The sequence below is a fragment of the Dasypus novemcinctus genome, chromosome 4 (assembly GCF_030445035.2).
Source record: "Dasypus novemcinctus isolate mDasNov1 chromosome 4, mDasNov1.1.hap2, whole genome shotgun sequence".
In the NCBI taxonomy this organism is placed as follows: Eukaryota; Metazoa; Chordata; class Mammalia; order Cingulata; family Dasypodidae; genus Dasypus; species Dasypus novemcinctus.
The window spans coordinates 7,579,433-7,593,464 of record NC_080676.1 but is presented as its reverse complement, the minus strand read 5'-3'; the positions used below and the strand labels follow the sequence as shown (position 1 = coordinate 7,593,464).

General features: G+C 37.4%; 1 protein-coding gene across 7 annotated transcripts in view; it reads left to right on the top strand.

Annotated features, from left to right (window-relative positions):
• PIK3CB (phosphatidylinositol-4,5-bisphosphate 3-kinase catalytic subunit beta) overlaps positions 1-14,032 on the top strand; it is a 203,427-nt gene that overhangs the window by 133,543 nt on the left and 55,852 nt on the right. For all 7 annotated transcript variants that reach the window (XM_058295060.2, XM_071214544.1, XM_058295061.2 and 4 more), the window contains 2 exons: positions 2,921-3,051; positions 5,472-5,522. In XM_058295060.2, the coding sequence (XP_058151043.1) occupies positions 2,921-3,051; positions 5,472-5,522 (182 nt within the window). The remainder of the gene's footprint in view (positions 1-2,920; positions 3,052-5,471; positions 5,523-14,032) is intronic.

Here is a 14,032-nt window from a genome sequence, read left to right as displayed (position 1 = left end):
TTGCTGTGTGTTCTGTGTCTGCTTGCATCTCCGCGGTACTGGAAATCTTTATCTCTTTTTGTTGCATCATCTTGATACATCACCTCTCCGTGTGTGCAGTGCCACTCTTGGGCAGGCTGTGCTTTTTTCGTGCAGGGTGGCTCTTCTTGCAGGGCATACTCCTTGTGCATGGGGCTCCCCTACGTGGGGGACACCTCTGTGTGGCAGGGCCCTCCTTGCATGTGGCAGCACTGCACGTGAGCCAGCTCACCACACAGGCCAGGAGGCCCTGGGTTCAAGTCCTAGACCTCCTATATGGTAGGCGGATGACTATCAGTTGAGCTACATCCACTTCCCTATTGGTTTCCTGTGTATCTTTCCATAATTATTTTTTTACACAAAATAGCATATTATATACAGTGTTCTGCTTTTCTTTTTTCTCCCTATTACTACACAGGCAACTGCTTTACTTACTTTTCTTTGTATCGTTCAAATGGTGCTATAATGAATAACCTCGCTTATGTTCAGGTATATCTCTAAGGTAAACATACAAAAGTGGGTTTGTCGAGTCAAAGAACTTATAATCTTGATAAATAATCACCAAATAGCTCTCCAAATGAGATTGTATCAGTATGTTCTCTCCACTAGAAGTGTGAGTACCTTTTTGCAATCACTTTTGAGTAGTATTACCTCCATGTCTTTGGGGTTAAGAGAGTCAAAATGATGCATTTCTTAGGACAGGTAAGTATAATGCTACTAGATAACACAAGTATGATATTGTATTTTGATGAGAAATCATTTCTAGAATTATATAGTGTTAGAATTGCCCCCATCCATTTGACAATTCAGTATATGAGATCAGTATTAAACAAGATGACCAAAAAAATTAAGGAGCTGAAACTCCTAAATGCTTTGTAAATTTTTTGCCAGATTCAAGAGATAATTCTGAGTGTGTATCCTTTCTGGATATTAGGTGTAGACAGAATGGACTTTATTTTTTTTCCTTAGTTGTGTCAGGAGAATAATTGTGCTAAAAATGTAAGAAAAGAGAAACTAGTTTGGAGAGCAGAGACCTTAGTTTTTTTTATTTTTAAAGAAGCTTTAGATTATATAAATGTTATATCAAAAATATTGGGCATTCCCATATACCCCATCCCCTCCTCCTCCCATGCTTTCCTCCCACATCTTTCATTAGTGTGGTATGTTTCTTACAATTGATGAACACCTATTAAAGCATTGTTGCTAACCATGGATTGTATTTTTATAGTTTACACTTTGCAGCACACAATTTTATAGGTTTTGATAAAATGTATAATGGCCTGTACCCGTCATTTCAATGTCATGCCGGATAATTCCAATATCCCCCAAATCCCCCCTTTCATCTGTTCTTCCCTCTTCCTCCCCTCAGAAGCTCTGGTGGCCACTGCGTTTCTATCAATGTTACAAGTTCTTCCATTGTTAGAATAATAAGCCTACTTTAGTCCATTCTTGCATTCTCCCTTATGTTTGTTTATTCCTCATTTTGGGATGGTGATGCCCCCTCTGGTTCTGATTGAGAGGGTCCTTAGATCCCATTGGGCAGATGGAGGGAACTGTCTCGCTTGCAGTTGTAGATACTGTTTTTGGGGGGTGGGTGTTGTCCATCATCATCCTTTTGTTAGTTGTCCTGGATGAGTCCAATGAACTGGAGAATAGGTGTTGCAACTCTGCTGAGATTCAGGGCTCAACCAGCACATAAACACACCAAAGATTTAAGTCTCCGGGACTTACATTTAACTAGTATAGTACTTATTATAGGATCAAATAAAAGAGGCTGAAGAGTCATGTATAGGTAAATTGAAAACGAGTCTAAGTCCATTTACATTGGGGGCATGTATTCTAAAATAAGGCCCACTGACAGGGTGCCAAATTCCTGAGCTTGCTGCCCTGCCTGGAGTGTCTTGATGTCCCCAGGAGCCCCACTGTCTGAGGCACTGTTTACTGTGGCCGTCAGTGGGATCCTGCTGAGACGTGCATGAGCATAACCTCTGGAATGACCTGACTCTCTTTGAAATCACTTAGCCATAAAAACTCATTTGTATGTAATGTTTCCCCCTTTTGGTCAAGAAAGTCCTTAGATTTTACTGCTGTTTCTCATCTTGAGATTATTGTATCTTTAGCAATTTTCCTATCTGTGAAATGAGAAAGTTATATTAGATGAAAACATAAAAAAACAAAAATATTGAATAATGAAAAATAAAAACAAAAAATACAAAAACAAGTTTTTTAAAAAAATCAATATATTCGATGAATTACAGGGTTTTTGACAACATTGAATTCTACAGTCCCATGCACAAATCTGGGAATGGACCATGTTTAGGGTGATAGGGAAGGAAGAGGAAGGAGTGTCTTGAGGAAGGAAGCTGTTAGTATGGTAAAAGGAGTATCACTTGAATGGAGTGTTAATGAAATTACAAGAGTGTTTAACTCTGTCAGCAGTGATAAGATAATAAAGGAGTGTTAACATTAGATTTAGCAAGAAAATTGTAATTGATGGCTCTCAAAATAACAGTGTGGGTACTGTGATGACCATGAAAAACAGATTATATTTGATTAAGAAATCAATAGACAGTAAGAAAATCATGATAATTCCTATGGTCTGCCTAATATTGATGAAGAAAGAACAGTTCCAAATAAGATTTTTTCAGGATTGAAGAAAGAGGTGAAGTAACCATTAATTTTTGTTAACGTTCTCAATTTAAAGATGTATGCAGACTCAAATTCAGATTTTGTTCCAAGCATTAACAGAAAATTAGATCCTCACTAATACAATTGTCTGTCAAACCTTCCTTCGATGACATACTTCTTAAGTAGTTTTCATGGTGGAAAATCCATTAAACTTTTGCTTTAGTGTAGTTTCAAAAACATTTTCTTAAGAATCAAAATTACTTTTATGTTTTAGATGAACTTGAAGAAATGTTGAATCCAATGGGAACTGTTCAAACAAATCCATATACTGAAAATGCAACAGCTTTGCATATTAAATTCCCAGATAATAAAAAGCAACCTTATTATTACCCTCCCTTCGATAAGGTAAGCTGATTATTTAAAGGACCATTTTGTATGAAATAATTGAATTATTAGTTCCCGGTTCTATATGTTTGTAGTTTAAGCACTATATATCTTTTCTCTCAAATCTTCACATTCATTAACAACTTGGTTTGTTGGGAAGAATACTGAGCAGGTAGTCCACAGACTTCATTCGTTCATTCATGAGGCCAGTAAAAAGAATTTATTGGGAAGTGGAGGAAAAGAACAGAGCTTGCTGAGAAATGGGAGAGAACAGAAATACACATCGAGATTTGGTGCGGGCTCCTCTAGACCAAGAGAGAGGGCTTTGGCTCCACAAACTTCACTAAATCCTGCCTTTATTACTGACCATGGAAGATGTGGCATCTCTGGAGTTCAACATTCTCATTTATGAAATGAGGATATCAAAACCACTCTTTGAAGTTCTTTGAAACTTGAAAAGGCTGTAAATGTATTCACACGCAACCCTAAACATATAAACGTTCAGTGAGACTGCCCAGCATATTGGTTAGAATCTGTGGAGACAGTCACTGTCATGTTAGAGTCTGTATTCATAGAACAGATGGCTTATGTTACATATTGCTATTAGCAGGATTTCCTCTGATACTCTTACTTCCATAGATTCTATTTAGCAAGTGCTTCCATTTTTAAACACATTTTCTTAGTATACAAGTTGCATGTCTCTGGAATAAGGAGTTAATCTGGTGAGAACTTTGATAATTTACCTAAGAGCTAAGCTGTTACATCCTTAGGTTTAGCGTTCCTTGTTTTAGGTTGATTGGTGCTGATTTTTATGCTATCTCTTTGAACAAATTCTCAGAATAAAACAAGAATTTATTTCCTTTTAGCTGTTTTCATGCATTTGAGAACAAGCTGCTTTTAAAAATTGACATTATCCTAAATGCTTAAATTAGTTCACCTCTAAACTTCACTGTATTTCAATGTTCCCCACAACCAGATGTTTATAGAATAAAGGTATAAGCAGTATGTACGTTATTAAATTGATGTAGCCTATTACTTCCCCTCAAGAGGTACATTTTAATTTTATTTTAGTGTTTCTCTCACCAATGATAGCCAACTAAATTAAATTTTGTGATTGTTCCAATAGAAATGCCAAATGTACTGTGGACCGTATTCTTTAGCATACAGTCAATAGAAAAAGGTATATTTTGACTCCTCTATTACATTTATGCAAGGGCTTAGTAATACCTTAGATAGGAATTTAACGATAAGCCATAGTTATTTGTGATACATTTAATGGTCCTAGCTATGACTATTATGGTGTGTTCGGCAATCAGTTATAGTTTCTTTTTCAGTCGAATGAGATGCATTTGGAACATATATTACTAATATAATATCCTGGGAAAATATAAATATTTTAAATTCATATTTTAAGAGAACTGTTTCCTTAAAATGTTCTATTTCAATATTGCTTGTTGTTCCAGGTATCTGCAACTGGTCACTAAACTTTCTCTCTACTTTTCTAATCCCTTGAGAACTCTGATCAAGTAGTCTGGCAGTATTCTCTGCCAGAAGATGATCAGTTTGGGATGGAGATTTTAGTCTTTTTGTATGAATATGTATAAATATGTTTATATTTATTGGTTGTCCTTTAATTTTACAAGTTATATTTGGTTACTGTAAAAAAATATCAAATAATACAGATGTAAAAAGTGGAAGTTCTCCAAATTCTATTCTTTTTATTTAATTAGTATTTATTGCTGTAACAACTTGCATACATTTTGCTCTTCAACTCAGTTTTAGGGTTATTGTTTAATTTTAATAAACATAATCTAATTTTTGCCATCAACATCCCTATGAAGTCAGATGGGAATTATTACCATAGTTTACACATGAGGAGAAAGAAATTGTTCCCCAAAGGTTATATAACTCAGCTGAAGGACTTGGACTCCTGATTCTTTAGACATTATTATTTCTACTGGACTAGTTCATTCCCATCCTTTCATGAATGAAAGCCTTTTTCTGAACCTAATGATTTAAAAAATTTTTAGGCTCTCCTTTGTCATACTTCTACTTTTAATATCTGTTACTTGAGAAAAAAAAACATACTGACAAAAACATTTTACATTTAGTATCTCTTACATGCATTTGTATTTTCTTAAACAGGACACACCTATATTTCAGAAAAGGTTTGACATGTATATGCAAGACACTGTTTATTTTATCTACATACAATGTTTAGGGCACCCAGTGATTCACAGTCCTTACAATGATACCATTGTTTCCTGCCTGTCTAGAGCCTGAAGGCTGAGATGCGCTGTGTAATACCATTTTGCTTTTAAAATTCATGTTTCCCATATAAAGTATAAAAATGGCACACTATATATAGTCCTTTATAGTCAAAGAACAAATATAGTAATTTACGCTTAAAATTTATTATCTTTAAAAATTTTTTTAAACAGATTATTGAAAAGGCAGCTGAGATTGCAAGCAGTGATAGTGCCAATGTATCAGTAAGTATCATGGGTTTAAAATGGCCCTTTCTTATTATAGTTATTAGCATCATTAGGTACTTTCATCTCATTTATAGTAATGTACTTGTGGGAGACCATAACTCATATGTACAAGAACAGTCTTATCATGTACATGAGTATGTATGCTCTGTTGTTTTGTTAAATAGCAGCTCAGTTTGTGAGTGGTCTGTATTCAGTGGATAAGCCCTGTTCTGATACAAGCACAGGTTCAGCAGCTGATCTGTGAATGATACTGCAGCATCATTATATTGTCTTTGAATGAGGAGGCTGTAATTTTGCTTATTTCTCTCTCTTGTAACAGGAGGTATAAGCAGGACAGTCTCTGTAGTCAAGGAGACCCAGGTTCATCCATCATGGTGGTCTGTCATACTTAACGTAGTGTTTGTTTTGTTTTGTTTTTTAAATATATGTATTTTAAAGATACTTAGATTACTTAAGTGTTACATAAAAAATATAGGGATTCTAACATGTAGTTTTTACCTTGTGGTTTGATACTGTTGTTCCAGCTTTTTCCATTGCTGTATTCCATCCATCATGAGCAAGAAAAGCAGTAATAGAACACACACCCTGTTCTTTTTTAGGGTATCATTTGTATGCATTACTTGAGCGCACATTCACTTGTCTAGAATTTATTTACATGGCCATACCTAACTGAAAGTGAGGCCAGGAAATGCAGTGTTTAGAGGGCAGTCTTGTGCTAGGTTAAAATTAAGAGTTTGTAGTGCTATAGGAAGAAGGGGAGAATTGATGTGGAATAGCAAACAGCAGTCTCTACTGTATACACTAGTCCCATTGTTTCTGCTCAGAGTCGACAAGTCTACAAAATGCATTACTTAGTTGACTTGCTTTACAATATATATATTTCTGTTATCTATGTTCTTAATTATATTTTTTATTTTATTTATTCTTTATAGCAATAATTCCCTAAAATTTGCCAAGCTGCAATCTGATATTCTGGTCTCCTGCAGTCAGGTTACTACTCTCTAAGTGTCTCCAGCAAAAACCATTCTGCTGAGAAGCCAGGAGGCAAAATGGAGACAATGTGTGTTTTTCTCATTCTCACAGAATCATAGCACTGTTAAATGTGTTTATTTGGAAATGTCTGACCTAGCCTTTTTTTTTTTTAAGATTTCTTTTATTTATTTCTATCCATCATCCCCCCCCCCCCCCCCCCCCGTTGTCTGCTCTCTTATGTCCATTCCCTGTGTGTTCTTCTGTGTCTCTTTTTGTTGTGTCATCTTGCTGTGTCAGCTCTCTGTGTGTGCAGTGTCACTCCTGGGCAGGCTGTGCTTTTTTCGCTTGAGGTGCACTCCTTGTGCGTGGGGCTCCCTAGACGGGGGTCACCCCTGTGTGGCACAGCACTCCTAGCATACATCAGCACTGCGCATGGGCCAGCTGACCACATGGTGTGAACCCTGGACCTCCTATATGGTAGGCGGGCGCTCTATCAGTTGAGATACATCTCCTTCCTAGCCTGTCTTCTGATTTACTATTTAGAGCTCTACTTACACTGTAGAAGTTCCTCTCTTTTTGCATTTCTGCCAATAATTGTAATGCAGTGTAATGATCTTTTTAATATATCAATCTAGTGAACCAAGCAACAGTGACATTATTAGGATTTTTTTTGGAGGGGGGGATTTCTTTTTTTCCTGGTTATATTGCCACCTCCATTAGGAATTAAATAATCTTTCTGGTGCTGGTTTTCCTCACATGTTTCATATTTCTTAGTTTAGCTGCTCTTACACTTGAGACTCCCTGATTGCCTGCAATTCACTGTGACTGCCCTCTGTAGTTGTGGGAGATAGGGTAGGAGGAGCTGCCAGTTGTGGAGGAGATGTGAAGACTTCCATCCCTTCTAGGACCAGGTAACTTCTTCAGGCTCCGGATCCATGCTTGCCATCTAAATCTGGGGCTGATGTCACTACTGTCTCAGCTCAGCGCAAGCAGAGGAAGGGATTCTGAGCTGGAGCACCTCAGAACCGTGCCCACAGCAATCTCAGTCCCGATGGGTCTTAAGTAGATCTTATTCCTCCGCTCTGTGCAGTTGAAAATTCCTGTGTTAGGCACGCTTTGTTTTCCAGAGTTGTTACTGATTAGTATTTTTAAAAGATGTATTTTTTCTGATACTTCATGGAATGAGGAGACTATGTCCTCATTCCACTGTTTCAATATACACACAATTAATTAGTGAATTTCCCATCTCTTGTTAAGGGACTTAACCTCTTAACGTTTTTCAAAACAGATGGTTGCCAAGATTCAGGAGTCTATAGGATAGGAAACATGCTTTTTTTTTTTTTAATGATGATGATAGAATTGGCAGGTTTTCGTCTGTAACCTGTGGCTGTTTTACCTTCCCCTTCTTCTGGGGACATTTGGCAATGTTTAGAGACATTTTCGGTCGTCACAGCTGCAAGGAGGTTGCCGCTGGCGTCTGTTGAGTAGACATCAGATATGCTGCTCTGAGATCACAGTGCTCAGGACAGCTCCAACAAGAAAATGTCAGTAGCACCAAGGTTTAGAAACCCTCTCGTAACCTAAAACATCTACATTGTAAGTCAAGTTTGTCTTACTCTCTTCCTCTTCCTATAGAGACCTGAGTTTCAAAATCTCAGTGGCAGACTTTGGGGAATACAGATGACTGACTCATCTTTTAGTTCAGAGGTACTGCTCATCCACCAGCAGCTTTTCTTAGTGGAATGATTTAGAAACCTTACAGCGTTCAAATTTAGAGAAAGAAAAAATCAACCGTATTCTCATTATTTTTTTAATATCTCAAACTTACTGAAAACTTGTGAGAAGGGTGCAGTGAACTTCCATATCTTTCCCTTAGCTTTCCTGACTGTCAACATTTTAACACATTTGCTTTATCATTCTGTGTGCGTATGAATGAATTCGTTTTTTCCTGAATCATTCAAGGTTAAGTGGTATGTTTAATACCTCTTTATCTCTTAATTCTTCAGTGTGAATTTCTTATAAACAAGGTCATTTTCTTAAATAACCATAGTACAGTCATAAAAATCAGAAAAATGATACTGATACAGTTCTGCTGTCTAATTACAATCAGCTATATATTAAGTAAGGTATCTTTAAACAGAAACGTATTCAACAGGTTATTTATTGATGGGTGATGAAAATGTTTTCTCGTTACACTGTGTACAATATAACTTTGTATTGCTTATTGTCTTGGGTTTTGTAAAATATTATAAGATTCTGTATTTTGCTAAGCTTCCCTTCACATTTCTGGTAGTTTTCTTTTCTTTTTTTTTTTTTTTTTTAGATTTATTTTGATTTATTTATCCCCCCCACCCCCATTGTTTGCATTTGCTAGCTATTCGTTTTATTTTTTTTAGGAAGCACCAGGAGCCAAACCAAGGGCCTCCCTTGTGGAAGGGAGGCACCTAATAGATTGAGCCACCTCCACTTCCTGTTTGTTGTGTCTCTTTGGTTGTGTCATCTCATTGAGTCAGCTTGTTGTGCCAGCTCATTGTGTCAGCTGGCTGTCTTGCTCATCCTCTCTAGGAGGCACCGGAACCGAACCTGAGTCCTCCCATGTGGTAGGTGAGAGGCCAGCGCTTGAGCCACATCTACTTCCCTAGTTGCTTTTACCCTGTCAGTATTCATTGTTGTGCTTTTCGTAGCTCAGTAAGTAATCATGGTACAGTTTTACAGCAAACCCATGGTTCTCTCTTCTTAGTTTATTACGAGGTTTTTAGAATATTTACTTATAGTAGATCTGTAGAGTCTTAATTTGCATCCACCAAATTATAGCAGGTCTCTTCATTTTTTGTAATATTTAACTTTCTCTGACATGAACAGTTTATATTCTGTGATTGACGTAACAGGTTTGGCTCTAAGATGTAAGTGTCAGAGTTACATTTTTAAATTCTAATGATTTCTTAGGGTCCTTTTTCAAAGAAATCCAGTGAGTGCCTATAAAATAAAAAATGTGTTTTTTGGTTGAGGCTCTGAATATAAAACCACTATAATTACAAATATAGCTGTTTTTCTTGTGAGAACAGTGAAATTCAACCTGCTACTTATTTGCAAGGTTTCAAGTACAAGGTGTTTACTTACTTGTTTGATCTTTGACTATCTTAAAGAAGATATTATAGTATGGATCTTTTTCTTCATATACAAGAAAGGGAAGACAAAAATTTCATATTTTAAGTTTTTGTATTTCAAAGGTGTACAGAAAACTTGGGAAACTCACTATCTTATAAGAAGATTTAAAATGTGTTTTTAAAAGTTTACCTTAGGAAGCAGATGTGTCTCAAGTGACTGGGCTTCCGTCTACTATATGGGAGGTCCAGGGTTTGATTCCCAGGGCCTCCTAGTGAAAGCGAGCTGGCCTGTGTAGCAAGCTGGCCCACGCGACAAGCCGGCCCAAGCAGAATGCTGGCCCATGCAGCAAAGTGGCCCAAGTGGAGAGCTGGCGCAGCAAGATGACACAGTAAAAAGAGACACAGAGGAGAGACAATAAGAAACCAGGGAACTGAGGTGGCACAAGAGATTGAGCACATCTCTCCCACTCTGGGAAGATCCCATGATCAGTTCCTGGTGCTTCCTAAAGAGTAGACAAGCAGACACAGAAGAATGCACAGTGAATGGACAGAGAGCAGACAATAAATAAATAAATGAATCTTAAAAAAAAATAAAGGTTTATCTCATGAAATGGAAGATAAATCCAGTGAAAGTAAGGGTGTTTGGTACATGACCCTAACCTGTAAAGTACATATCTGAGAATATAATATGTAATGACACATTACGTGGTATCTTTGTCAGAGACATCCTGAGCAAAAGGTCCATGGGTTTGACTCAGTGTGATAATTCTTAAGCAAAGCAAATGAAATGAACAAAGTGGATATTATTTTTTGGATTATAGCAATCAGCTCCATGAACTCTTTTCTGCACTACACCTCATTTCGGTGACCATGGGGCATGTAACACAGTCCACTTGATTGTTGAGTCTAGTCCCACCTTGTCAGCTTTTCTGTTAAATAACTCCCATGTAACTAATATCATCAGATACATGGAAGAAGTCATACATTGATTATCCTCAGTAACTAGAAATAAAGTAAAAGGTTTGGGAAAACAGGTGGGATGTATATGTCTGAGTGTATTTTCCTGTGTATCTGTGTAAGCTGGTCCCCTTGACCTGGATGATCTGCTAGTCGTAAGACAGGGTTCATTTCTAGTAGCTGGGTTGGGTTTATCAGGAAACTTTATTTTAGATATATCTCTTAAAACTCTTCCCAAAGACACCTAAGCAAGGTTATTTGTGACTTATTAACCTAGTCTGTTTTGTTCAGTACTTTAATTATATTTGTACTGTTTGTTCTATTAGGAGAACCACTTTGATTAAGAATTTTAATATAGGGAAACAGACTTGGCCCAGTGGTTAGGGCGTCCGTCTACCACATGGGAGGTCCACGGTTCAAACCCCGGGCCTCCTTGACCCGTGTGGAGCTGGCCCATGCACAGTGCTGATGCGCGCAGGGAATGCTGTGCCACGCAGGGGTGTCCCCCGTGTAGGGGAGCCCCAAGTGCAAGGAGTGCGCCCCGTAAGGAGAGCCGCCCAGCGCGAAAGAAAGTGCAGCCTGCCCAGGAATGGCGCCACACACACTTCCCGTTGCCGCTGACGACAACAGAAGCAGACAAAGAAACAAGACGCAGCAAATAGACACAGAGAACAGACAACCGGGGAGGGGGGAGAATTAAATAAATAAATCTTAAAAAAAAAAAAAGAATTTTAATATAAACATGCTAGTGAGAATTTTTCATTTTTTAATTCAGTGTTTATATATTGAATATCTGCATGCATTAGGGACACAAAGGGTTAGAAGATGATTTCTACCTTGAAGAGTTCATTGAAAGTATCAAAAGTACAAAGAGGGAAGCGATGTGGCTCAAGCAGTTGGGCGCCCACCCTACCACGTGGGAAGTCCAAGGTTCGGTTCCTGATGCCTCCTAACGAAGACAAGCAAGACAGCGAGCTGCATGACAGGCTGGAGCAGCGAGCTAGTGCAGTGAGATGACACAAGACAGAACAAGCAGGAGAGGATGTGTCTCAAGGCTTTAGGTGCCTTCCTCCTACATGGGAGGTCCTGGGTTCGGTTCCTGGTGCCTCCTAAAAAAAAAAAAAAACAAGGGAAGTGCATGTGGCTCAAGCGATTGGGCTCTCATCTACCATGTAGGATGTCGAAGTTTTGATCTCCGGGGCCCCTTGGTGAGGGTAAGCTGACCTACATGGCGAGCTGGCCCATGCAGAGTCATGGTCTACACAAAAGTGCTGGTCCACACAGAGAGCTGGTACAACAAGGTGATGCAGCAAAAAGAGACACAGAGGAGAGACAAATAACAGACGCAACAGACTGGAGAACTGAGGTGGTGCAAGAGAATGATTGCCTCTTTCCCACTCCGGAAGGTCCCTGGATCAATCCCCAGTGACACCTAAAGAGAAGACAAGCAGACACAGAAGAGCACATAGCGAATGGACACAGAAAGCAGACAGCAATGCAAAAACAACCAGGTTGGGGGTGGAAATAAATCAATCTTTAAAAAAAAAAAAAAGAGCAGACAGCAAGTGCAAACGAGTGGGAGGGGGATAAATAAATACATTTATTTTAAAAAGTACAAAGAGTTGGGGAGGGGAGTGGCTCAAGCGGTTGAGCACCTGCTTCCCACATGTGAGGTCCAGGGTTCCATCCCTGACTTGGTACCTTAAAAGCAAACAAACAAAAAATACACGAAAAAAGAGTTAATAGTTTATTAACAAAAATGCTAATGAGCAGCACAGCATTGCAGTGGAAATACAAAATGCAACATAAAATAGAAATTTTAATTTGCTATAACTTTTTATCTTAGGTTTTTCAACATATAAACAAATAATGTTTATTTTTCTGCATGTAACTTGTTTATTGAACACAGTATTAGTGGTGTTTATTTTACTGTGTTCTATCCAACTTCTAATTAATCATTTTGCTTTAGGAATATTTGAAATACTCTTAGAGTTTCAAATAAAGAGATCTTAATTTGATTAATACTACATAACATATAACTAGATTTAAGTAGCTTTTAACAGAGTAGTTGTAAGTTTGCAGAAATATCCTTCATGATGTACACAGTTCCCATATTGTCCCTCCCCTTTACAAGCATAGTGTATAACATTTTGTGTTAGTGTGGTACTTTGCTACGACTGAGGGACCAATATTATTATTATTATATAATTAACTATAGTCCATAGTTTACATTGGGGTTCACTCTTTGTGCTGTACAGTTGGTTTTTTTCCTTTGGTTTTTTATTCTTATATATACAACCTAAATTTTCCTGTTTTAAAACATTCTCAAGTACAATTCAGTGGTGATTAAATTCAAGATTCTTTGCTACCATCATCACCATGTATTACCAAAACTTTACCTTGACCGCACAGAAATTAAGCCCAGTAAACATTACTTCCTATTTCCCACCCCATCCCCTGCCCCTCTAATCTGTATTCTAATTTTTTACTGTTAATCTGCATATTCTCATTATTTCATATATGTGAGATCACACAAAATTTGTCCTTGTCTGCCTGGCTTGTTTGACTCTACAGTATGTCTTCATGGTTCATCTATGTTGTATAATGTATCAGAAATCCATTCTTTTTATGGCTGTATAATATTCCATTGAGTGTATATACCACATTTTGTTTATCTAATCTGCTGCTGATGATATAGTTGGATTGCTCCCACCTTTTGGCAATTGTAGATAATGCAGCTCTAAACACTGGTATGCAAATAGGTCCCTGCTGTCATTTGTTTTGAGTATATACCTAGAAGTGGTAATTTTCTATTTAACTTCTGAACAACTGTCAAAACTGTTTTCTAAAGGAGCTGTACTATTTTCCATTCCCATTAACAATGTACAAGGGTTCTTATTTTTCCATATCCTTGTCATTACTTGAAATCCTGTTTTTTAAATAATAGCTGTTCTACTGGATGTGAAATGGTACCTCATTGTAATTTCGTTTTGCATTTCCCTAATGACTAATGATCTGAATATCTTTTCATGTGCTTATTGACCATTTATATATCTTCTTTGGGAAAATGTCTATTTGAGTCTTTGACCATTTTTTTTTTTAAATCATCATTTTATTTCTGAGTTATAACACTTTTATATATTCTGGATATTAAATACTTATCAGATATGTTTTCCAAATATATTATCCCATACCCTAGGCTGTATTAATACTTATACTTTCTTGGTGATGTTCTTTGATGCCCAAAAGTTTTTTATTTTGATGAGGTCCCATTTTTCTTTTCTTTTATTCCTCGTGCTTTTGTATATGTCTAAAACCATTGACTAATGCAGTGTCTTTAAGATGCTTCGCTATGCTTTTTTCAAGGAGTCTTATATCTTTAGGTCTTTGATCCATTTTGAGTTAATTTTTGGATATGATCTGAGGATAGGGGCCCATTCTTATTCTTTTGCATGTGGATTTGCAGTTTTC